At 45.9% G+C, this 25920-nt stretch overlaps 1 protein-coding gene across 3 annotated transcripts in view; it reads left to right on the top strand.

Annotated features, from left to right (window-relative positions):
- The window catches only part of LOC131927568 (ADAM 17-like protease), a 38573-nt gene that overhangs the window by 11203 nt on the left and 1450 nt on the right, over positions 1 to 25920 (top strand). For all 3 annotated transcript variants that reach the window (XM_059283280.1, XM_059283279.1, XM_059283281.1), the window contains exons 16-22: positions 312 to 374; positions 1476 to 1570; positions 20529 to 20647; positions 20966 to 21047; positions 23175 to 23263; positions 24226 to 24285; positions 25307 to 25377. In XM_059283280.1, the coding sequence (XP_059139263.1) occupies positions 312 to 374; positions 1476 to 1570; positions 20529 to 20647; positions 20966 to 21047; positions 23175 to 23263; positions 24226 to 24285; positions 25307 to 25377 (579 nt within the window). The remainder of the gene's footprint in view (positions 1 to 311; positions 375 to 1475; positions 1571 to 20528; positions 20648 to 20965; positions 21048 to 23174; positions 23264 to 24225; positions 24286 to 25306; positions 25378 to 25920) is intronic.

Below are 25920 nucleotides of genomic sequence, written 5' to 3'. Positions count from 1 at the left end.
TTATTACTCTGGTGTGTAGGACAAGATTGCAACAAGAAAATAAAAATATGTTAATGTATATATTGAGGTATTTACCTTGTGGGTGGGCAAAAATTGCAGATTGCAGTCTACTGATTTAGATTTTATCTGATTTATCATTATTTTAATAGATGTCGTCGGTAGCTTTAGTGGTAAGCGGTTAAAAAAACGAATTGTTTATAAGCTACATAAACTATATTACTACTTAGAAACATTATTTTTTCTACTTCTATCTTTGATTTATCCTGGTATACCAAAATGAATAGTTTGCATTCTATTAACTGAAAATTCAGAGGCACTGAACATGTTTGTGCTGATCCTGAGTTTTTACCCGATAATTCAACGTGTGTGGATGGGTGAGCATGTTTTTTGTTGTATTTTCATGAAATCAGATTATTTGGAAAGTCATTACCTGCCATTGTAAGGAGACCAAACGTTACTAAATATATAATACAGTTATAAGATACTATTCAGTAATGTACTGTTCACACACAGCATCACACAAAACCTGGCTTTGAGTTGGTTTTGTTTTAGTTAAATGAAAAATGTCCCAATTATTCTAAAAAAAATCTGTTTAAGAAAATAATAAAAATAACCTTCTTTCTCTGTCATTTTTCACCCAGAATGCAGTAAAATGTACAGCTCAGAAAATATTTCTCAAATTCTTTAATGATTCTCTCCATTTAAAAAAAAATTTCAATCGGTTCTCATACTAAACAAATAACCTGCAGAACCCAGCTGCAGCAAAATTGTTGCCAATGCTAACACTTGAAAGCCAATCTTTGTTGTGTGAAAACACCAGATTTAAAAATCTTACTCCACCTACCCTGATCAATATTGTCTATGCTATTGGTATTAATTATAAGGGGTCGATGTGGTCGAGTCTGTAAAGCTCATGGTTGCTAAACCGAAAAGCCTCAAGTTCAAACCCTCGGGCAGATGAGGCTCATTAGCTGGGGACAGCCACTCTTCTAGGAGAGACTCCTAAATCAAACAACTGCTGCCTTGTAGTTTGTTCAAGGCTATGGAAGCAAATCAAAAAGAAAAGCAGGCTGAAATTGTAGTCAATGGCCTCAATGACGCATAACCAGTTGACATGTATCCTTAATTGTGTTTGAGGGGGATCTCTTCCAACACTAAAATTAAGAACAAAGAACCAGAAAGAAGAAGAAAATTCATGCTATCAAAGGTTAAAATCTTCTGGTGTCAGAATATGTGCTGAACATTATAAAACACAGCTATTTACAGATTTAAAAACATCTTGTAGTCTGCACAACTAAAAATATCAGAATTCTTCTAAATTTTATGTTGGAATTAAAATATGTATAAACAGTTCAATGTTTTAAATTAGCATTTGAAATTATTAAAAATAAAAAGTAAACACTTTGATATCAAAGATAATAAGTGTTCTAGGGATTTTAGGCCATTATGCTGATTAGTCTTCTTCTGTCGTGTAGGGGACACTGCTACGGTGGTAAGTGCAGAAGTTTTTGTGAGATGACATCTATCGAAAAGCAGAAACAGTTGGAGTCTTGTGTATGTCGTGGAAATGGTAAGAAATTTCTAGGATCAGAAACAATTTTTCAACAAAGATATCATTACAAGTTCAATTTTTTATTCTTTTAATTTTAACCTAGTAAAACATGTTAGCCTTGAGTAAAAACAGAGTAACTAAACTTTGAGATTATTTGACTTTTGCATAAACCATAATGTTGTCGGGTATCCCATTTTTCTTTTTGAATAAAGAATATGAGTTGGATGTATAAGATTAATAAGAAGCATGTTTTCTTCTTTGTCTTTCCACCACCTGCCTAACCTAATTTCAATTTTGCTACAGTTCTGTTGCACTTAATTAGTATGTCGTATCCAACTAGCAACCAGGTATGAGCTCATTGTTCCCTACCCCTCTCTGGTCATCCTACGACAGCTACCAGGTGTACGTAACCGTAGAGACAGGAAAAAAATGGGAGGGGGCTCTTGTGTTGCAGTTGAAAAGCTTGGGAGGATGAAGATGGGTGCAATGTCTAGGTCTGGACACTAAGATGGGCCACTATATCTGTCAAGCTAAATCTGTTTCTGTGATACATCAAAGAGGTCTACATGGCCTAATGTCTTATTCCCACTGGCCTGATATCCAATTCCTGTTTGCTTGATGTCTTGTTCTGTTGGCCTGATGTCTTGATCCTTTTGGCCCAATATCCAATTCCTGTTGGCCTGATGTCTTGTTCCTGTTGGCCTGATGTCTTGTTCCCGTTGGCCTGATGTCTTGTTCCTGTTGGCCTGATGTCTTGTTCCCACTGGCCTGATGTCTTGTTCCCACTGGCCTGATGTATTGTTCCCACTGGCCTGATGTCTTGTTCCCACTGGTCTGATGTCTTGTTCCCACTGGCCTGATGTCTTGTTCCCACTGGTCTGATGTCTTGTTCCTGTTGGCCTGATGTCTTGTTCCCACTGGCCTGATGTCTTGTTCCCACTGGCCTGATGTCTTGTTCCCACTGGCCTGATGTCTTGTTCCCACTGGCCTGATGTCTTGTTCCCACTGGCCTGATGTCTTGTTCCCACTGGCCTGATGTCTTGTTCCTGTTGGCCTGATGTCTTGTTCCCACTGGCCTGATGTCTTGTTCCTGTTGGCCTGATGTCTTGTTCCCACTGGCCTGATGTCTTGTTCCCGCTGGCCTGATGTCTTGTTCCTGTTGGCCTGATGTCTTGTTCCCACTGGCCTGATGTCTTGTTCCCACTGGCCTGATGTCTTGTTCCCACTGGCCTGATGTCTTGTTCCCACTGGCCTGATGTCTTGTTCCTGTTGGCCTGATGTCTTGTTCCCACTGGCCTGATGTCTTGTTCCCACTGGCCTGATGTCTTGTTCCCACTGGCCTGATGTCTTGTTCCCACTGGCCTGATGTCTTGTTCCTGTTGGCCTGATGTCTTGTTCCCACTGGCCTGATGTCTTGTTCCCACTGGCCTGATGTCTTGTTCCCACTGGCCTGATGTCTTGTTCCCACTGGCCTGATGTCTTGTTCCCACTGGCCTGATGTCTTGTTCCCACTGGCCTGATGTCTTGTTCCCACTGGCCTGATGTCTTGTTCCTGTTGGCCTGATGTCTTGTTCCCACTGGCCTGATGTCTTGTTCCTGTTGGCCTGATGTCTTGTTCCCACTGGCCTGATGTCTTGTTCCTGTTGGCCTGATGTCTTGTTCCTGTTGGCCTGATGTCTTGTTCCTGTTGGCCTGATGTCTTGTTCCTGTTGGCCTGATGTCTTGTTCCCACTGGCCTGATGTCTTGTTCCTGTTGGCCTGATGTCTTGTTCCTGTTGGCCTGATGTCTTGTTCCCGTTGGCCTGATGTCTTGTTCCTGTTGGCCTGATGTCTTGTTCCTGTTGGCCTGATGTCTTGTTCCCACTGGCCTGATGTCTTGTTCCCACTGGCCTGATGTCTTGTTCCTGTTGGCCTGATGTCTTGTTCCCACTGGCCTGATGTCTTGTTCCCACTGGTCTGATGTCTTGCTCCTGTTGGCCTGATGTCTTGTTCCCACTGGCCTGATGTCTTGTTCCTGTTGGCCTGATGTCTTGTTCCCACTGGCCTGATGTCTTGTTCCCACTGGCCTGATGTCTTGTTCCTGTTGGCCTGATGTCTTGTTCCTGTTGGCCTGATGTCTTGTTCCCACTGGTCTGATGTCTTGTTCCTGTTGGCATGATGTCTTGTTCCTGTTGGCCTGATGTCTTGTTCCCACTGGCCTGATGTCTTGTTCCCACTGGCCTGATGTCTTGTTCCCACTGGTCTGATGTCTTGTTCCTGTTGGCCTGATGTCTTGTTCCCACTGGCCTGATGTCTTGTTCCTGTTGGCCTGATGTCTTGTTCCTGTTGGCCTGATGTCTTGTTCCTGTTGGCATGATGTCTTGTTCCCACTGGCCTGATGTCTTGTTCCCACTGGCCTGATGTCTTGTTCCCACTGGCCTGATGTCTTGTTCCCACTTGTCTGATGTCTTGTTCCTGTTGGCCTGATGTCTTGTTCCCACTGGCCTGATGTCTTGTTCCTGTTGGCCTGATGTCTTGTTCCTGTTGGCCTGATGTCTTGTTCCCACTGGCCTGATGTCTTGTTCCCACTGGCCTGATGTCTTGTTCCCACTGGTCTGATGTCTTGTTCCTGTTGGCCTGATGTCTTGTTCCTGTTGGTCTGATGTCTTGTTCCTGTTGGCCTGATGTCTTGTTCCCACTGGCCTGATGTCTTGTTCCCACTGGCCTGATGTCTTGTTCCCACTGGCCTGATGTCTTGTTCCTGTTGGCCTGATGTCTTGTTCCCACTGGCCTGATGTCTTGTTCCCACTGGCCTGATGTCTTGTTCCCACTGGCCTGATGTCTTGTTCCCACTGGCCTGATGTCTTGTTCCTGTTGGCCTGATGTCTTGTTCCCACTGGCCTGATGTCTTGTTCCCACTGGCCTGATGTCTTGTTCCCACTGGCCTGATGTCTTATTCCCACTGGCCTGATGTCTTGTTCCCACTGGCCTGATGTCTTGTTCCCACTGGCCTGATGTCTTGTTCCCACTGGCCTGATGTCTTGTTCCTGTTGGCCTGATGTCTTGTTCCCACTGGCCTGATGTCTTGTTCCTGTTGGCCTGATGTCTTGTTCCCACTGGCCTGATGTCTTGTTCCCACTGGCCTGATGTCTTGTTCCCACTGGCCTGATGTCTTGTTCCCGTTGGCCTGATGTCTTGTTCCCACTGGCCTGATGTCTTGTTCCCACTGGCCTGATGTCTTGTTCCTGTTGGCCTGTCTTGTTCCCACTGGCCTGATGTCTTGTTCCCACTGGCCTGATGTCTTGTTCCCACTGGCCTGATGTCTTGTTCCTGTTGGCCTGATGTCTTGTTCCCACTGGCCTGATGTCTTGTTCCCACTGGCCTGATGTCTTGTTCCCACTGGCCTGATGTCTTGTTCCTGTTGGCCTGATGTCTTGTTCCCACTGGCCTGATGTCTTGTTCCTGTTGGCCTGATGTCTTGTTCCCACTGGCCTGATGTCTTGTTCCTGTTGGCCTGATGTCTTGTTCCCACTGGCCTGATGTCTTGTTCCTGTTGGCCTGATGTCTTGTTCCCACTGGCCTGATGTCTTGTTCCCACTGGCCTGATGTCTTGTTCCTGTTGGCCTGATGTCTTGTTCCCACTGGCCTGATGTCTTGTTCCCACTGGCCTGATGTCTTGTTCCCACTGGCCTGATGTCTTGTTCCTGTTGGCCTGATGTCTTGTTCCCACTGGTCTGATGTCTTGTTCCCACTGGTCTGATGTCTTGCTCCTGTTGGCCTGATGTCTTGTTCCCACTGGCCTGATGTCTTGTTCCCACTGGCCTGATGTCTTGTTCCCACTGGCCTGATGTCTTGTTCCCACTGGCCTGATGTCTTGTTCCCACTGGCCTGATGTCTTGTTCCCACTGGCCTGATGTCTTGTTCCCACTGGCCTGATGTCTTGTTCCTGTTGGCCTGATGTCTTGTTCCCACTGGCCTGATGTCTTGTTCCTGTTGGCCTGATGTCTTGTTCCCACTGGCCTGATGTCTTGTTCCTGTTGGCCTGATGTCTTGTTCCCACTGGCCTGATGTCTTGTTCCCACTGGCCTGATGTCTTGTTCCCACTGGCCTGATGTCTTGTTCCCACTGGCCTGATGTCTTGTTCCCACTGGCCTGATGTCTTGTTCCCACTGGCCTGATGTCTTGTTCCTGTTGGCCTGATGTCTTGTTCCTGTTGGCCTGATGTCTTGTTCCTGTTGGCCTGATGTCTTGTTCCTGTTGGCCTGATGTCTTGTTCCTGTTGGCCTGATGTCTTGTTCCCACTGGCCTGATGTCTTGTTCCCACTGGCCTGATGTCTTGTTCCCACTGGCCTGATGTCTTGTTCCCACTGGCCTGATGTCTTGTTCCCACTGGCCTGATGTCTTGTTCCTGTTGGCCTGATGTCTTGTTCCTGTTGGCCTGATGTCTTGTTCCCACTGGCCTGATGTCTTGTTCCTGTTGGCCTGATGTCTTGTTCCTGTTGGCCTGATGTCTTGTTCCTGTTGGCCTGATGTCTTGTTCCCACTGGCCTGATGTATTGTTCCCACTGGCCTGATGTCTTGTTCCCACTGGCCTGATGTCTTGTTCCCACTGGCCTGATGTCTTGTTCCCACTGGCCTGATGTCTTGTTCCCACTGGCCTGATGTCTTGTTCCCACTGGCCTGATGTCTTGTTCCTGTTGGCCTGATGTCTTGTTCCTGTTGGCCTGATGTCTTGTTCCCACTGGCCTGATGTCTTGTTCCTGTTGGCCTGATGTCTTGTTCCCACTGGCCTGATGTCTTGTTCCCACTGGCCTGATGTCTTGTTCCCACTGGCCTGATGTCTTGTTCCTGTTGGCCTGTCTTGTTCCCACTGGCCTGATGTCTTGTTCCCACTGGCCTGATGTCTTGTTCCCACTGGCCTGATGTCTTGTTCCCACTGGCCTGATGTCTTGTTCCCACTGGCCTGATGTCTTGTTCCTGTTGGCCTGATGTCTTGTTCCCACTGGCCTGATGTCTTGTTCCCACTGGCCTGATGTCTTGTTCCCACTGGCCTGATGTCTTGTTCCTGTTGGCCTGATGTCTTGTTCCCACTGGCCTGATGTCTTGTTCCTGTTGGCCTGATGTCTTGTTCCCACTGGCCTGATGTCTTGTTCCCACTGGCCTGATGTCTTGTTCCCACTGGCCTGATGTCTTGTTCCCACTGGCCTGATGTCTTGTTCCTGTTGGCCTGATGTCTTGTTCCCACTGGCCTGATGTCTTGTTCCCACTGGCCTGATGTCTTGTTCCCACTGGCCTGATGTCTTGTTCCCGTTGGCCTGATGTCTTGTTCCTGTTGGCCTGATGTCTTGTTCCCACTGGCCTGATGTCTTGTTCCCGTTGGCCTGATGTCTTGTTCCCACTGGTCTGATGTCTTGTTCCTGTTGGCCTGATGTCTTGTTCCCACTGGCCTGATGTCTTGTTCCTGTTGGCCTGATGTCTTGTTCCCACTGGTCTGATGTCTTGTTCCTGTTGGCATGATGTCTTGTTCCTGTTGGCCTGATGTCTTGTTCCCACTGGCCTGATGTCTTGTTCCCACTGGCCTGATGTCTTGTTCCCACTGGTCTGATGTCTTGTTCCTGTTGGCCTGATGTCTTGTTCCCACTGGCCTGATGTCTTGTTCCTGTTGGCCTGATGTCTTGTTCCTGTTGGCCTGATGTCTTGTTCCTGTTGGCATGATGTCTTGTTCCCACTGGCCTGATGTCTTGTTCCCACTGGCCTGATGTCTTGTTCCCACTGGCCTGATGTCTTGTTCCCACTTGTCTGATGTCTTGTTCCTGTTGGCCTGATGTCTTGTTCCCACTGGCCTGATGTCTTGTTCCTGTTGGCCTGATGTCTTGTTCCTGTTGGCCTGATGTCTTGTTCCCACTGGCCTGATGTCTTGTTCCCACTGGCCTGATGTCTTGTTCCCACTGGTCTGATGTCTTGTTCCTGTTGGCCTGATGTCTTGTTCCTGTTGGCCTGATGTCTTGTTCCTGTTGGCCTGATGTCTTGTTCCCACTGGCCTGATGTCTTGTTCCCACTGGCCTGATGTCTTGTTCCCACTGGCCTGATGTCTTGTTCCTGTTGGCCTGATGTCTTGTTCCCACTGGCCTGATGTCTTGTTCCCACTGGCCTGATGTCTTGTTCCCACTGGCCTGATGTCTTGTTCCTGTTGGCCTGATGTCTTGTTCCTGTTGGCCTGATGTCTTGTTCCTGTTGGCCTGATGTCTTGTTCCCACTGGCCTGATGTCTTGTTCCCACTGGCCTGATGTCTTGTTCCCACTGGCCTGATGTCTTGTTCCTGTTGGCCTGATGTCTTGTTCCCACTGGCCTGATGTCTTGTTCCCACTGGCCTGATGTATTGTTCCCACTGGCCTGATGTCTTGTTCCCACTGGCCTGATGTCTTGTTCCCACTGGCCTGATGTCTTGTTCCCACTGGCCTGATGTCTTGTTCCTGTTGGCCTGATGTCTTGTTCCCACTGGCCTGATGTCTTGTTCCCACTGGCCTGATGTCTTGTTCCCACTGGCCTGATGTCTTGTTCCTGTTGACCTGATGTCTTGTTCCCACTGGCCTGATGTCTTGTTCCCACTGGCCTGATGTCTTGTTCCCACTGGCCTGATGTCTTGTTCCTGTTGGCCTGATGTCTTGTTCCCACTGGCCTGATGTCTTGTTCCTGTTGGCCTGATGTCTTGTTCCCACTGGCCTGATGTCTTGTTCCTGTTGGCCTGATGTATTGTTCCCACTGGTCTGATGTCTTGTTCCCACTGGCCTGATGTCTTGTTCCCACTGGCCTGATGTCTTGTTCCCACTGGCCTGATGTCTTGTTCCCACTGGCCTGATGTCTTGTTCCTGTTGGCCTGATGTATTGTTCCCACTGGCCTGATGTCTTGTTCCTGTTGGCCTGATGTCTTGTTCCCACCGGCCTGATGTCTTGTTCCCACTGGCCTGATGTCTTGTTCCCACTGGCCTGATGTCTTGTTCCTGTTGGCCTGATGTCTTGTTCCTGTTGGCCTGATGTCTTGTTCCTGTTGGCCTGATGTCTTGTTCCTGTTGGCCTGATGTCTTGTTCCTGTTGGCCTGATGTCTTGTTCCCACTGGCCTGATGTCTTGTTCCTGTTGGCCTGATGTCTTGTTCCTGTTGGCCTGATGTCTTGTTCCCACTGGCCTGATGTCTTGTTCCCACTGGCCTGATGTCTTGTTCCCACTGGTCTGATGTCTTGCTCCTGTTGGCCTGATGTCTTGTTCCTGTTGGCCTGATGTCTTGTTCCCACTGGTCTGATGTCTTGTTCCTGTTGGCCTGATGTCTTGTTCCCACTGGTCTGATGTCTTGCTCCTGTTGGCCTGATGTCTTGTTCCCACTGGCCTGATGTCTTGTTCCTGTTGGCCTGATGTCTTGTTCCTGTTGGCCTGATGTCTTGTTCCCACTGGCCTGATGTCTTGTTCCCACTGGCCTGATGTCTTGTTCCCACTGGTCTGATGTCTTGTTCCTGTTGGCCTGATGTCTTGTTCCTGTTGGCCTGATGTCTTGTTCCTGTTGGCCTGATGTCTTGTTCCCACTGGCCTGATGTCTTGTTCCCACTGGCCTGATGTCTTGTTCCCACTGGCCTGATGTCTTGTTCCCACTGGCCTGATGTCTTGTTCCCACTGGCCTGATGTCTTGTTCCCACTGGCCTGATGTCTTGTTCCCACTGGCCTGATGTCTTGTTCCCACCGGCCTGATGTCTTGTTCCTGTTGGCCTGATGTCTTGTTCCTGTTGGCCTGATGTCTTGTTCCCACTGGCCTGATGTCTTGTTCCCACTGGCCTGATGTCTTGTTCCCACTGGCCTGATGTCTTGTTCCTGTTGACCTGATGTCTTGTTCCCACTGGCCTGATGTCTTGTTCCCACTGGCCTGATGTCTTGTTCCCACTGGCCTGATGTCTTGTTCCTGTTGGCCTGATGTCTTATTCCCACTGGCCTGATGTCTTGTTCCTGTTGGCCTGATGTCTTGTTCCCACTGGCCTGATGTCTTGTTCCTGTTGGCCTGATGTATTGTTCCCACTGGTCTGATGTCTTGTTCCCACTGGCCTGATGTCTTGTTCCCACTGGCCTGATGTCTTGTTCCCACTGGCCTGATGTCTTGTTCCCACTGGCCTGATGTCTTGTTCCTGTTGGCCTGATGTATTGTTCCCACTGGCCTGATGTCTTGTTCCTGTTGGCCTGATGTCTTGTTCCCACCGGCCTGATGTCTTGTTCCCACTGGCCTGATGTCTTGTTCCCACTGGCCTGATGTCTTGTTCCTGTTGGCCTGATGTCTTGTTCCTGTTGGCCTGATGTCTTGTTCCCACTGGCCTGATGTCTTGTTCCTGTTGGCCTGATGTCTTGTTCCTGTTGGCCTGATGTCTTGTTCCCACTGGCCTGATGTCTTGTTCCCACTGGCCTGATGTCTTGTTCCCACTGGTCTGATGTCTTGCTCCTGTTGGCCTGATGTCTTGTTCCCACTGGTCTGATGTCTTGTTCCTGTTGGCCTGATGTCTTGTTCCCACTGGTCTGATGTCTTGCTCCTGTTGGCCTGATGTCTTGTTCCTGTTGACCTGATGTCTTGTTCCTGTTGGCCTGATGTCTTGTTCCTGTTGACCTGATGTCTTGTTCCCACTGGCCTGATGTCTTGTTCCTGTTGGCCTGATGTCTTGTTCCCACTGGCCTGATGTCTTGTTCCTGTTGGCCTGATGTCTTGTTCCTGTTGGCCTGATGTCTTGTTCCTGTTGGCCTGATGTCTTGTTCCCACTGGCCTGATGTCTTGTTCCCACTGGCCTGATGTCTTGTTCCCACTGGCCTGATGTCTTGTTCCTATTGGCCTGATGTCTTGTTCCTGTTGGCCTGATGTCTTGTTCCTGTTGGCCTGATGTCTTGTTCCCACTGGTCTGATGTCTTGCTCCTGTTGGCCTGATGTCTTGCTCCTGTTGGCCTGATGTCTTGTTCCCACTGGCCTGATGTCTTGTTCCCGTTGGCCTGATGTCTTGTTCCTGTTGGCCTGATGTCTTGTTCCTGTTGGCCTGATGTCTTGTTCCCACTGGTCTGATATCTTGCTCCTGTTGGCCTGATGTCTTGTTCCCACTGGCCTGATGTCTTGTTCCTGTTGGCCTGATGTCTTGTTCCTGTTGGCCTGATGTCTTGTTCCTGTTGGCCTGATGTCTTGTTCCTGTTGGCCTGATGTCTTGTTCCCACTGGCCTGATGTCTTGTTCCTGTTGGCCTGATGTCTTGTTCCTGTTGGCCTGATGTCTTGTTCCCGTTGGCCTGATGTCTTGTTCCTGTTGGCCTGATGTCTTGTTCCTGTTGGCCTGATGTCTTGTTCCCACTGGCCTGATGTCTTGTTCCCACTGGCCTGATGTCTTGTTCCTGTTGGCCTGATGTCTTGTTCCCACTGGCCTGATGTCTTGTTCCCACTGGTCTGATGTCTTGCTCCTGTTGGCCTGATGTCTTGTTCCCACTGGCCTGATGTCTTGTTCCTGTTGGCCTGATGTCTTGTTCCCACTGGCCTGATGTCTTGTTCCCACTGGCCTGATGTCTTGTTCCTGTTGGCCTGATGTCTTGTTCCTGTTGGCCTGATGTCTTGTTCCCACTGGTCTGATGTCTTGTTCCTGTTGGCATGATGTCTTGTTCCTGTTGGCCTGATGTCTTGTTCCCACTGGCCTGATGTCTTGTTCCCACTGGCCTGATGTCTTGTTCCCACTGGTCTGATGTCTTGTTCCTGTTGGCCTGATGTCTTGTTCCCACTGGCCTGATGTCTTGTTCCTGTTGGCCTGATGTCTTGTTCCTGTTGGCCTGATGTCTTGTTCCTGTTGGCATGATGTCTTGTTCCCACTGGCCTGATGTCTTGTTCCCACTGGCCTGATGTCTTGTTCCCACTGGCCTGATGTCTTGTTCCCACTTGTCTGATGTCTTGTTCCTGTTGGCCTGATGTCTTGTTCCCACTGGCCTGATGTCTTGTTCCTGTTGGCCTGATGTCTTGTTCCTGTTGGCCTGATGTCTTGTTCCCACTGGCCTGATGTCTTGTTCCCACTGGCCTGATGTCTTGTTCCCACTGGTCTGATGTCTTGTTCCTGTTGGCCTGATGTCTTGTTCCTGTTGGTCTGATGTCTTGTTCCTGTTGGCCTGATGTCTTGTTCCCACTGGCCTGATGTCTTGTTCCCACTGGCCTGATGTCTTGTTCCCACTGGCCTGATGTCTTGTTCCTGTTGGCCTGATGTCTTGTTCCCACTGGCCTGATGTCTTGTTCCCACTGGCCTGATGTCTTGTTCCCACTGGCCTGATGTCTTGTTCCTGTTGGCCTGATGTCTTGTTCCTGTTGGCCTGATGTCTTGTTCCTGTTGGCCTGATGTCTTGTTCCCACTGGCCTGATGTCTTGTTCCCACTGGCCTGATGTCTTGTTCCCACTGGCCTGATGTCTTGTTCCTGTTGGCCTGATGTCTTGTTCCCACTGGCCTGATGTCTTGTTCCCACTGGCCTGATGTATTGTTCCCACTGGCCTGATGTCTTGTTCCCACTGGCCTGATGTCTTGTTCCCACTGGCCTGATGTCTTGTTCCCACTGGCCTGATGTCTTGTTCCTGTTGGCCTGATGTCTTGTTCCTGTTGGCCTGATGTCTTGTTCCCACTGGCCTGATGTCTTGTTCCTGTTGGCCTGATGTCTTGTTCCTGTTGGCCTGATGTCTTGTTCCCACTGGCCTGATGTCTTGTTCCCACTGGCCTGATGTCTTGTTCCCACTGGCCTGATGTCTTGTTCCTGTTGGCCTGATGTCTTGTTCCCGTTGGCCTGATGTCTTGTTCCCACTGGCCTGATGTCTTGTTCCTGTTGGCCTGATGTCTTGTTCCTGTTGGCCTGATGTCTTGTTCCCACTGGCCTGATGTCTTGTTCCTGTTGGCCTGATGTCTTGTTCCCACTGGCCTGATGTCTTGTTCCCACTGGCCTGATGTCTTGTTCCTGTTGGCCTGATGTCTTGTTCCCACTGGCCTGATGTCTTGTTCCTGTTGGCCTGATGTCTTGTTCCCACTGGCCTGATGTCTTGTTCCTGTTGGCCTGATGTCTTGTTCCCACTGGCCTGATGTCTTGTTCCCACTGGCCTGATGTCTTGTTCCCACTGGCCTGATGTCTTGTTCCCACTGGTCTGATGTCTTGTTCCTGTTGGCCTGATGTCTTGTTCCCACTGGCCTGATGTCTTGTTCCTGTTGGCCTGATGTCTTGTTCCTGTTGGCCTGATGTCTTGTTCCTGTTGGCATGATGTCTTGTTCCCACTGGCCTGATGTCTTGTTCCCACTGGCCTGATGTCTTGTTCCCACTGGCCTGATGTCTTGTTCCCACTTGTCTGATGTCTTGTTCCTGTTGGCCTGATGTCTTGTTCCCACTGGCCTGATGTCTTGTTCCTGTTGGCCTGATGTCTTGTTCCTGTTGGCCTGATGTCTTGTTCCCACTGGCCTGATGTCTTGTTCCCACTGGCCTGATGTCTTGTTCCCACTGGTCTGATGTCTTGTTCCTGTTGGCCTGATGTCTTGTTCCTGTTGGCCTGATGTCTTGTTCCTGTTGGCCTGATGTCTTGTTCCCACTGGCCTCATGTCTTGTTCCCACTGGCCTGATGTCTTGTTCCCACTGGCCTGATGTCTTGTTCCTGTTGGCCTGATGTCTTGTTCCCACTGGCCTGATGTCTTGTTCCCACTGGCCTGATGTCTTGTTCCCACTGGCCTGATGTCTTGTTCCTGTTGGCCTGATGTCTTGTTCCTGTTGGCCTGATGTCTTGTTCCTGTTGGCCTGATGTCTTGTTCCCACTGGCCTGATGTCTTGTTCCCACTGGCCTGATGTCTTGTTCCCACTGGCCTGATGTCTTGTTCCTGTTGGCCTGATGTCTTGTTCCCACTGGCCTGATGTCTTGTTCCCACTGGCCTGATGTATTGTTCCCACTGGCCTGATGTCTTGTTCCCACTGGCCTGATGTCTTGTTCCCACTGGCCTGATGTCTTGTTCCCACTGGCCTGATGTCTTGTTCCTGTTGGCCTGATGTCTTGTTCCTGTTGGCCTGATGTCTTGTTCCCACTGGCCTGATGTCTTGTTCCTGTTGGCCTGATGTCTTGTTCCTGTTGGCCTGATGTCTTGTTCCCACTGGCCTGATGTCTTGTTCCCACTGGCCTGATGTCTTGTTCCCACTGGCCTGATGTCTTGTTCCTGTTGGCCTGATGTCTTGTTCCCGTTGGCCTGATGTCTTGTTCCCACTGGCCTGATGTCTTGTTCCTGTTGGCCTTATGTCTTGTTCCTGTTGGCCTGATGTCTTGTTCCCACTGGCCTGATGTCTTGTTCCCACTGGCCTGATGTCTTGTTCCCACTGGCCTGATGTCTTGTTCCTGTTGACCTGATGTCTTGTTCCCACTGGCCTGATGTCTTGTTCCCACTGGCCTGATGTCTTGTTCCCACTGGCCTGATGTCTTGTTCCTGTTGGCCTGATGTCTTGTTCCCACTGGCCTGATGTCTTGTTCCTGTTGGCCTGATGTCTTGTTCCCACTGGCCTGATGTCTTGTTCCTGTTGGCCTGATGTATTGTTCCCACTGGTCTGATGTCTTGTTCCCACTGGCCTGATGTCTTGTTCCCACTGGCCTGATGTCTTGTTCCCACTGGCCTGATGTCTTGTTCCCACTGGCCTGATGTCTTGTTCCTGTTGGCCTGATGTATTGTTCCCACTGGCCTGATGTCTTGTTCCTGTTGGCCTGATGTCTTGTTCCCACCGGCCTGATGTCTTGTTCCCACTGGCCTGATGTCTTGTTCCCACTGGCCTGATGTCTTGTTCCTGTTGGCCTGATGTCTTGTTCCTGTTGGCCTGATGTCTTGTTCCTGTTGGCCTGATGTCTTGTTCCTGTTGGCCTGATGTCTTGTTCCTGTTGGCCTGATGTCTTGTTCCCACTGGCCTGATGTCTTGTTCCTGTTGGCCTGATGTCTTGTTCCTGTTGGCCTGATGTCTTGTTCCCACTGGCCTGATGTCTTGTTCCCACTGGCCTGATGTCTTGTTCCCACTGGTCTGATGTCTTGCTCCTGTTGGCCTGATGTCTTGTTCCTGTTGGCCTGATGTCTTGTTCCCACTGGTCTGATGTCTTGTTCCTGTTGGCCTGATGTCTTGTTCCCACTGGTCTGATGTCTTGCTCCTGTTGGCCTGATGTCTTGTTCCCACTGGCCTGATGTCTTGTTCCTGTTGGCCTGATGTCTTGTTCCTGTTGGCCTGATGTCTTGTTCCCACTGGCCTGATGTCTTGTTCCCACTGGCCTGATGTCTTGTTCCCACTGGTCTGATGTCTTGTTCCTGTTGGCCTGATGTCTTGTTCCTGTTGGCCTGATGTCTTGTTCCTGTTGGCCTGATGTCTTGTTCCCACTGGCCTGATGTCTTGTTCCCACTGGCCTGATGTCTTGTTCCCACTGGCCTGATGTCTTGTTCCCACTGGCCTGATGTCTTGTTCCCACTGGCCTGATGTCTTGTTCCCACTGGCCTGATGTCTTGTTCCCACTGGCCTGATGTCTTGTTCCCACCGGCCTGATGTCTTGTTCCTGTTGGCCTGATGTCTTGTTCCTGTTGGCCTGATGTCTTGTTCCCACTGGCCTGATGTCTTGTTCCCACTGGCCTGATGTCTTGTTCCCACTGGCCTGATGTCTTGTTCCTGTTGACCTGATGTCTTGTTCCCACTGGCCTGATGTCTTGTTCCCACTGGCCTGATGTCTTGTTCCCACTGGCCTGATGTCTTGTTCCTGTTGGCCTGATGTCTTATTCCCACTGGCCTGATGTCTTGTTCCTGTTGGCCTGATGTCTTGTTCCCACTGGCCTGATGTCTTGTTCCTGTTGGCCTGATGTATTGTTCCCACTGGTCTGATGTCTTGTTCCCACTGGCCTGATGTCTTGTTCCCACTGGCCTGATGTCTTGTTCCCACTGGCCTGATGTCTTGTTCCCACTGGCCTGATGTCTTGTTCCTGTTGGCCTGATGTATTGTTCCCACTGGCCTGATGTCTTGTTCCTGTTGGCCTGATGTCTTGTTCCCACCGGCCTGATGTCTTGTTCCCACTGGCCTGATGTCTTGTTCCCACTGGCCTGATGTCTTGTTCCTGTTGGCCTGATGTCTTGTTCCTGTTGGCCTGATGTCTTGTTCCCACTGGCCTGATGTCTTGTTCCTGTTGGCCTGATGTCTTGTTCCTGTTGGCCTGATGTCTTGTTCCCACTGGCCTGATGTCTTGTTCCCACTGGCCTGATGTCTTGTTCCCACTGGTCTGATGTCTTGCTCCTGTTGGCCTGATGTCTTGTTCCCACTGGTCTGATGTCTTGTTCCTGTTGGCCTGATGTCTTGTTCCCACTGGTCTGATGTCTTGCTCCTGTTGGCCTGATGTCTTGTTCCTGTTGACCTGATGTCTTGTTCCTGTTGGCCTGATGTCTTGTTCCTGTTGACCTGATGTCTTGTTCCCACTGGCCTGATGTCTTGTTCCTGTTGGCCTGATGGCTTGTTCCCACTGGCCTGATGTCTTGTTCCTGTTGGCCTGATGTCTTGTTCCTGTTGGCCTGATGTCTTGTTCCTGTTGGCCTGATGTCTTGTTCCCACTGGCCTGATGTCTTGTTCCCACTGGCCTGATGTCTTGTTCCCACTGGCCTGATGTCTTGTTCCTATTGGCCTGATGTCTTGTTCCTGTTGGCCTGATGTCTTGTTCCTGTTGGCCTGATGTCTTGTTCCCACTGGTCTGATGTCTTGCTCCTGTTGGCCTGATGTCTTGCTCCTGTTGGCCTGATGTCTTGTTCCCACTGGCCTGATGTCTTGTTCCCGTTGGCCTGATGTCTTGTTCCTGTTGGCCTGATGTCTTGTTCCTGTTGGCCTGATGTCTTGTTCCCACTGGTCTGATATCTTGCTCCTGTTGGCCTGATGTCTTGTTCCCACTGGCCTGATGTCTTGTTCCTGTTGGCCTGATGTCTTGTTCCTGTTGGCCTGATGTCTTGTTCCTGTTGGCCTGATGTCTTGTTCCTGTTGGCCTGATGTCTTGTTCCCACTGGCCTGATGTCTTGTTCCTGTTGGCCTGATGTCTTGTTCCTGTTGGCCTGATGTCTTGTTCCCGTTGGCCTGATGTCTTGTTCCTGTTGGCCTGATGTCTTGTTCCTGTTGGCCTGATGTCTTGTTCCCACTGGCCTGATGTCTTGTTCCCACTGGCCTGATGTCTTGTTCCTGTTGGCCTGATGTCTTGTTCCCACTGGCCTGATGTCTTGTTCCCACTGGTCTGATGTCTTGCTCCTGTTGGCCTGATGTCTTGTTCCCACTGGCCTGATGTCTTGTTCCTGTTGGCCTGATGTCTTGTTCCCACTGGCCTGATGTCTTGTTCCCACTGGCCTGATGTCTTGTTCCTGTTGGCCTGATGTCTTGTTCCTGTTGGCCTGATGTCTTGTTCCCACTGGTCTGATGTCTTGTTCCTGTTGGCATGATGTCTTGTTCCTGTTGGCCTGATGTCTTGTTCCCACTGGCCTGATGTCTTGTTCCCACTGGCCTGATGTCTTGTTCCCACTGGTCTGATGTCTTGTTCCTGTTGGCCTGATGTCTTGTTCCCACTGGCCTGATGTCTTGTTCCTGTTGGCCTGATGTCTTGTTCCTGTTGGCCTGATGTCTTGTTCCTGTTGGCATGATGTCTTGTTCCCACTGGCCTGATGTCTTGTTCCCACTGGCCTGATGTCTTGTTCCCACTGGCCTGATGTCTTGTTCCCACTTGTCTGATGTCTTGTTCCTGTTGGCCTGATGTCTTGTTCCCACTGGCCTGATGTCTTGTTCCTGTTGGCCTGATGTCTTGTTCCTGTTGGCCTGATGTCTTGTTCCCACTGGCCTGATGTCTTGTTCCCACTGGCCTGATGTCTTGTTCCCACTGGTCTGATGTCTTGTTCCTGTTGGCCTGATGTCTTGTTCCTGTTGGTCTGATGTCTTGTTCCTGTTGGCCTGATGTCTTGTTCCCACTGGCCTGATGTCTTGTTCCCACTGGCCTGATGTCTTGTTCCCACTGGCCTGATGTCTTGTTCCTGTTGGCCTGATGTCTTGTTCCCACTGGCCTGATGTCTTGTTCCCACTGGCCTGATGTCTTGTTCCCACTGGCCTGATGTCTTGTTCCTGTTGGCCTGATGTCTTGTTCCTGTTGGCCTGATGTCTTGTTCCTGTTGGCCTGATGTCTTGTTCCCACTGGCCTGATGTCTTGTTCCCACTGGCCTGATGTCTTGTTCCCACTGGCCTGATGTCTTGTTCCTGTTGGCCTGATGTCTTGTTCCCACTGGCCTGATGTCTTGTTCCCACTGGCCTGATGTATTGTTCCCACTGGCCTGATGTCTTGTTCCCACTGGCCTGATGTCTTGTTCCCACTGGCCTGATGTCTTGTTCCCACTGGCCTGATGTCTTGTTCCTGTTGGCCTGATGTCTTGTTCCTGTTGGCCTGATGTCTTGTTCCCACTGGCCTGATGTCTTGTTCCTGTTGGCCTGATGTCTTGTTCCTGTTGGCCTGATGTCTTGTTCCCACTGGCCTGATGTCTTGTTCCCACTGGCCTGATGTCTTGTTCCCACTGGCCTGATGTCTTGTTCCTGTTGGCCTGATGTCTTGTTCCCGTTGGCCTGATGTCTTGTTCCCACTGGCCTGATGTCTTGTTCCTGTTGGCCTGATGTCTTGTTCCTGTTGGCCTGATGTCTTGTTCCCACTGGCCTGATGTCTTGTTCCTGTTGGCCTGATGTCTTGTTCCCACTGGCCTGATGTCTTGTTCCCACTGGCCTGATGTCTTGTTCCCACTGGCCTGATGTCTTGTTCCTGTTGGCCTGATGTCTTGTTCCCACTGGCCTGATGTCTTGTTCCTGTTGGCCTGATGTCTTGTTCCCACTGGCCTGATGTCTTGTTCCCACTGGCCTGATGTATTGTTCCCACTGGCCTGATGTCTTGTTCCCACTGGCCTGATGTCTTGTTCCCACTGGCCTGATGTCTTGTTCCCACTGGCCTGATGTCTTGTTCCTGTTGGCCTGATGTCTTGTTCCTGTTGGCCTGATGTCTTGTTCCCACTGGCCTGATGTCTTGTTCCTGTTGGCCTGATGTCTTGTTCCTGTTGGCCTGATGTCTTGTTCCCACTGGCCTGATGTCTTGTTCCCACTGGCCTGATGTCTTGTTCCCACTGGCCTGATGTCTTGTTCCTGTTGGCCTGATGTCTTGTTCCCGTTGGCCTGATGTCTTGTTCCCACTGGCCTGATGTCTTGTTCCTGTTGGCCTGATGTCTTGTTCCTGTTGGCCTGATGTCTTGTTCCCACTGGCCTGATGTCTTGTTCCTGTTGGCCTGATGTCTTGTTCCCACTGGCCTGATGTCTTGTTCCCACTGGCCTGATGTCTTGTTCCTGTTGGCCTGATGTCTTGTTCCCACTGGCCTGATGTCTTGTTCCTGTTGGCCTGATGTCTTGTTCCCACTGGCCTGATGTCTTGTTCCTGTTGGCCTGATGTCTTGTTCCCACTGGCCTGATGTCTTGTTCCCACTGGCCTGATGTCTTGTTCCCACTGGCCTGATGTCTTGTTCCCACTGGCCTGATGTCTTGTTCCTGTTGGCCTGATGTCTTGTTCCTGTTGGCCTGATGTCTTGTTCCTGTTGGCCTGATGTCTTGTTCCTGTTGGCCTGATGTCTTGTTCCCACTGGTCTGATGTCTTGTTCCCACTGGCCTGATGTCTTGTTCCTGTTGGCCTGATGTCTTGCTCCTGTTGACTTGAGGTCTTGTTCCTGGTAGCCAGATATCCTGTTCCCCAACACCCTGTCCCCGTCGCCTGTCCTGTCGCTGTATGTCTGACTAAATTGTTTTAGGCACTACAACTTGTTCTGTACAATACAATAGGTTATCGATATTGCAGGATAAATATGTGTGAATGTTACAAGATAACTAATATTTACATATTTACAAGCAATCCAGTATTACTACACGGTCATATTTTCCCAAAGGCATCAATCTTTATATCTTAGACGATGTTGCAAAATGTATTCTCAAATACAGTATTTCTGACAAATGCTAAACTCGTTCTGTCTGCATGCCTTCAAACTAAATTATCTGCCCCTAATAGAAACCCGGCTCTACGATTTGTAAACATTTAGCTTTGTAAACATTTAGCGTGACCACAGCTCACCAGACAATGTGGGGTGGGGGTGGTAGTGATAGTGATAGAGAGAAAGAGAGGCGCTTGCAGCTTGTTTTCTAACGGCTCCCAGAAGAGAATTATATATATAGATGTTAAAATAAGATGAATTCCAAAGTTTTGCAGCTGTACAATAAAGAATGCAAAACATGATCTACTATTACAATCCCTGTGTAGGATGTAATACTTGCTTAAAAAGTAGCCAGTTGACAAGCAGGAAATGTTTTAGGTTTTTCTTTGTCTCAGTTTTTACAATCTTCAACTGGAATAGTCTGTAGCTATGTACAAGCCAATTTCCCAATCTCCCAATCTCAAACTTTTTGGCCAAAATGTTTTGGTTGATCGCCTTTAATTTTGGCTTATGCTGCCTGTATGAGTTGCCAACTTGGTGATAAAACTCTGACTGACACTCCAAAATTTACTAAATTAAAATATCATTTAAAGTGGTGTAGGCAATACCTTTTCTGTGTAGTTTACATTATTCAGACAAATAATAATAAATTTCTCAAAATAAAAACAACGAAAACTCAAGTAATACATTTAGGACATGTGGTTGTAACATTAAACCTTAGTCATCATTTTTAATTATAGATCTCACTTTACAGTAGGCAAACAGTTCTAACAGTTTTTATGTCACTTCCTAAGATAATTAAATTTATTTAAAACCCATATTCCACTTAAAACACATTTTTGTCAGACTTCACTTTTTTTTAATCAGCTGTGCTATAACACATTTTCTTGGTGTCAATCTACATTGTAGTCTTTAGCTCTAATTGATTTCCTTATTAAATTGTTAAAATTGCTTACAGAGAATGGATGCAAATGGTGTTGCTTTGATAGCTCGGACCCAAAGAACCCTGGGATGTGCGAACCTTATTCAGAGGATTTCAGAGAAGATGGAAGCCCATGCAATGCCGGGTTTTGCGAGGTAGTTGTTGTTGCATATCTGGCTATTGTGAGATCATGCTACAATTTCTAATACAAAAGCTAAGTCAAAATCCATATACAAATTCCTTTATCAACTTAGGCTAACTCTAAAGTTTAAAAAAAAAGGTTTTTGTACAAATATATTTTTATGCACAGGGTTCAGATATCTAGCCTGTTACTGTAGTTTAGTTGGGGTACCCTTTTAGTAGCTGCAAAATAATATTAATAATGTACATTTATAAATGTGGCTGTACACTTTTTTCTGCTCCAAAGTTATGTTTGTGAAAAGCTATGTTCATTATTTAACCCTAACTTTCAGCAAGGTATTTGCATCCCCTCACAATCTTCAACCATAAACCGGGTGTATGATTTTTTATATTCTCAAAGCCCAGTTAAAATCAGTAAGTGAGATGGTTCTTTGTTATAATTGTTTGATTGAGGATCATTTGCTATAATTTATTAGCAATTCCAAAGTTGAAATTTTGTGTTTTCAATGGTATTTGTGAAGAGGTGGAAACTTGCTGGCTAATACCACAATGGCATTTGCCCAGTCTAGTTGGTTGAACAAAAGAATGTTCTGTTCCATTTGTCCCTGAGTAGCCTTTCACGTTTAAGTTTGAATTTAGAGCTTAGACATTTCATATTCTAAAAATTGGGCTCATACAATTTTAAAGTGCTGCAATATAATTATTACAACTAAAAACCTACGTCCACCTGACAGTCTATGGGGCAAGTGAAGTAAAGTTTACTAGTTTTTGTGACCTCAGCAAATGAAAGGATAGTGTGGACAGCACTGTGCCCAGCCACTTTTACTCTCCCTATTGTGAGTTAGGTACCCATCAGAACTGGGTGGACTCAGGGACAGTCTACTGACTTGAACCCGGATTCAAATTTGCAACTTTCGGGTTAGCCATCTAGCTCTCTACTGCAAGGCCACTCCACCCCATTTCAGTAATTCCCTATATCTAATACAGTTGCCAGTCAGCATGACCTGTTTGTTTACTTTACCATGTTTAAAAATGTGTATTGTTTTTTTATTTTCGTTGAGTTACCAAACTACAAATCATTCCAATCAATAGAAAAGTACAACAGATTAGCAATCATAATTTTCTTATGCTTAAATAACACTGAAAATTTTAATAGACTCTATTTTCAAAGCCATTTTTCCATCAGTAATTGTTTCTATTTTTAAAGCTTAAACTTTAAAAGGATATTTAACTTAAAGTTTTAAAAATATTAATTAATATTTAATTAACATTTTTAAAACTTTAATATTTAATTAATTAACAAAATGTGTTAGCATACTTTAAATTAAATAGTTAGAGCCGCTTAAAAATGGTATACAAATAAAAATCAACTGCAGCAAGTAAAAATGTGAAGCTTTCATATGTGCAGATACGATTATTATTGCTTTATGAAGACTTAATCAAAGCATGATCAAATAAAATCAAAATCATAAAATATGTGATAATGACAAATTCTGCTCTTGTTGTTGTTAGAAGTTAGTTGAAAGCTTTTGTAGATATAGATTTAGACAAAATTACTATTTAAACAAAAATAAGGAAATTGATACATTTTTAAGTGCAAACAAATATTTCTAATTTATTTATACTTTTAGATTACATAAATATAAATAATCTATATATATAATTCTCTTCTTCGAGCCGTTAGAAAACAAGCTGCAAACGCTCTCCCTACCTCCCCACCCCTACATGGTTTTAGTGAGCTGTGTTCACTCTAAATGTTTACAAGCAGAGCCAACGATTTTAAACGTAGGGGGGGGGGGAGGAAAGGGGGGGGGGGGTTATGGTCCTTAACGAGCTACTTATAGTGTTTTAAAGAAATATTTTCAGTGTCAGCGTTGGTACTGTCGAATTCACAAATTATGAATTATTGAAAATTAGAAACAACTAAATAGCGGCGTATGTTATGCCGCGGGCCGGCTCGTAATTAATAATTAGTAAAAACAAACAAGTAACAACTAAGTACATTTAAAATATCAAGTCACACTGTACTAACCACTCACAAAAATACAATCCATTAAAATCCAAAGTTAACTAAAACGTATAGATTCCGTAACAATTTTTATATGTAACACAATACACCGATTCATTATAGTTGATTGTATCATAATCATAATACTCAACTTCAGCAGCAAGTTCTGTTTTATTTTTACATTAATAAATCATCACCTAGTATTTCCTTATAATATTTAATTATGATATTAATTAAATTATAATTTCAAGAAATAATACTCAAAATATGTATTCAGGATTTTGAAAAATTGGGTATGAACAAAAATTATTAGTTGTACCATATTATAAAACTAAGTTTTCTTCACTGTGAACATTAACCCTTTTACCTTTTTTTTTAAATTGTTTAATTAAAGAAACATGCTTAGTTTTAAATGTTAACTATAGCGATATTCAAGATTTACTATTTGTATGTATTTTGGAAAGTATTATCTAGAGTTCTTTAATATTTATGAATCAAACCCCTCAGTAATCTTATTCTTTGTACATTTTCAGAGCAATTTGCCAAATCTAATGTTGTAATGACAACCATTCTGGTAGCCTTATTGATATGGTGCCCTGTTGGGTGTTGTATTCGTCGTAGTGTAAGTGATATTTTACCCTTTACCCAAATTCACTTATGATAAATTTAAACTTTTAAAAAAAACTATGAATTGTACCTGAGCCCTGTAAGACCATAATAACACTCTCAATGGTCATCAGTCTGGTTTGCCATCCTGTAACGATGCTCCTAGCATCAGATAATATTTCCTCTATAGTCCATGAAATATAAAGAGATAATGATAGCATTTGCACCACATACTAGCAACAATTCAATTCAGACCAAAATATTAAAAGAACTCAGTCCAAATAAAGCCAAAAAAAACATGGGTATGAAGAACCCTCCATCTCTGCCAAGAGTTGTGTGTGCTAAAAAGTAAGCAATGTTGCTCATACTTATAGAAAACGTGAAGGAAATCAGCTCATGCAATTAATTCTTATGACATGTGAAATAAGTTGATGTAGGTAAAAAAAATGAAGCCTATAGGATTAACACAAGGTACAATATTTGCTTCAACATTCAGAATTAAATTGAATGTATTAAACAATTGAAATGGAATCTTAAACTACTAGATCTAGGTAAAACAGTTATAATTGACACTGACATAAAATTTCTTTTTTTTTTTTGGGGGGGGGGGGGGAACAAGACACTGCATTTAATAAGTTTTGAAGTATAGAAAAGACTAGCTGTAATATTACTAATGCCTTTGTTTTAACTAGAAAATTTGGAATAAAATCAGTAAGCTATTTTAGCCTTCTTTGCTGTAGCAAATTGTATGCAGTGACACTTTTTATTCTTTCGTTTTAGAAGTAAGCATCATGGGCTTAGGCAGATATTATCCATGGGGTGGGTGGGGGTTTCCATTGTGTGTATAATTATATGCTTGTATATGTATGTTGGGAAAAATGATAATGTTAATTCCATTAACATTCTTAACAAAGCCACTGCGTGACAAATAACATTCATGTTTTTATTTCACCATTGTGTCCCCTCTTTTTTTTTTAGGATAAAAAAGAACAAAGAAGAAGAAGTTGGGTTGATGATGTTTATGTTCATCAAATTGGGGTAAGAAATCTAATATTGTATAGCCGATAAATTTATTCAAGCACAATGTCCTTTTCTGTATTGTATAGATATTTCAATTTAATCTCTGTATATAAAATGAAACTATTCAGGTTTGTTTGTGCTATTAAAGTTAGATACAGTTTGGCTCCCAGGAGTTCCCGAGCTGCAATCTTAGCACTTGGGTACTACTTGATTCAGCGGTAAAACTGCACCAGGTGCATCTGCCAGCACCCAGCAGCAGTTAGGTGACCAAGAGTGCATAAACCCCCTAGACCACAATGGCACCTACGTTAATTTTATAAATGGCTATACACTTAGGACACGAAGGGTTACAATAATCGTTGATTAAATCAAACCAGGCGGGTCCTCCAGTGCCCCATCACGGTGCTATTTGGCACTCCAGGCTTCCCCGTGAATACTATGGTGCTACGTTTCTTTTAAAAAAGGTTTAACGCTAAGGACATGGTGGATACTATGTTTGTTTTCTAAATCGAACCAGACGCATCTGCCAGTACCATGGGGGTTGGGTGACCCTGTGAGAATCAAGTTGCCTACTTTAGTTTTAAAACGCACTCATTACATTTGATGACTAAACTGTACCAGGAGATGCACCCAGCGTCCCTGCTGTACTATAACCAATCGCTCCCAAGAGCATTCACAAAGTCCCTGATACATTAACAGTCGCAGAGGTGTGTTGTACCACCCTACTACAGTAGTGATTAACATAATCTTTATGTTTTCATAAAGGGGTGTCTGGGTGGGGGGTGATCAAACCTAAGTTTACCAGTTTGTCTGAATGTTATTTAGCAACAAAGTTTTAGTTGACACATATGCTATTTCATACTTTTGCAGCTGTTCTTTTAATGTGAATATGTCATACTAGTATTTAAAGTTATCACTTCCTTCAATGTCTTGGTTTAAAATTATTAATACATTTTAAAAAGACAGCATTATTATATCTCATAGAAAATGTTTAAGCTAATTTGATGGATTATTATTTATCTAATTTTTGTGAATAAAGCAACCACCACCAAATAAAACGATTACATATCATGGGCCTATCCTTGTTAAGCCAAAATTCAAAACTTCTAGGTAAGTATGTTATTTTTATCGTAGATTTTAGCTGTTTGAAAAATGGCACACAGACCAGATAATGAAGTTTTAAATCTCTGCACTAACCACATTCAAGTAAACATGCATGTTTCAATCAAACAAAGTGATCATTAAAGACTGACATAAACACCACACCAAAGAATTAAAGTTTGACTTTATAAACTTTTTACTAAAAACCTTTTAAAAGGGTAACTGTAATACTTTACTAGGGCTTGTGAAACATAACAGCCACATTAGTTGAGAGATCAGTGTTCAAACAATTGTATTTCTAAATTACATGTTATGTCATACAGAAGATTAAAACTATTGATTTGAAGACATTCTTTTTCAAAAACCATATCAGGTTAAAAATATGTTTAAACTAGAGACCAATAATAGAACACCCAGACAGTAGACTTGATTTGGTAGACACAAAAATTACTGCTAAGCTCAGATTAACCATTATTAAAATTCTGCATTTATTCTCTTATAATCTTTCGCTTAAAACAATTGGGTTTTTTTTTTTTACCTTCTGCATATTCT

The sequence above is a fragment of the Physella acuta genome, unplaced genomic scaffold (genome assembly GCF_028476545.2).
Source record: "Physella acuta isolate Inbredline_101_S28 unplaced genomic scaffold, ASM2847654v3 ptg001419l, whole genome shotgun sequence".
Taxonomy (NCBI): domain Eukaryota; kingdom Metazoa; phylum Mollusca; class Gastropoda; family Physidae; genus Physella; species Physella acuta.
The sequence above is the reverse complement of the archived record's forward strand: the minus strand, read 5'-3'. Positions and strand labels throughout refer to the sequence as shown.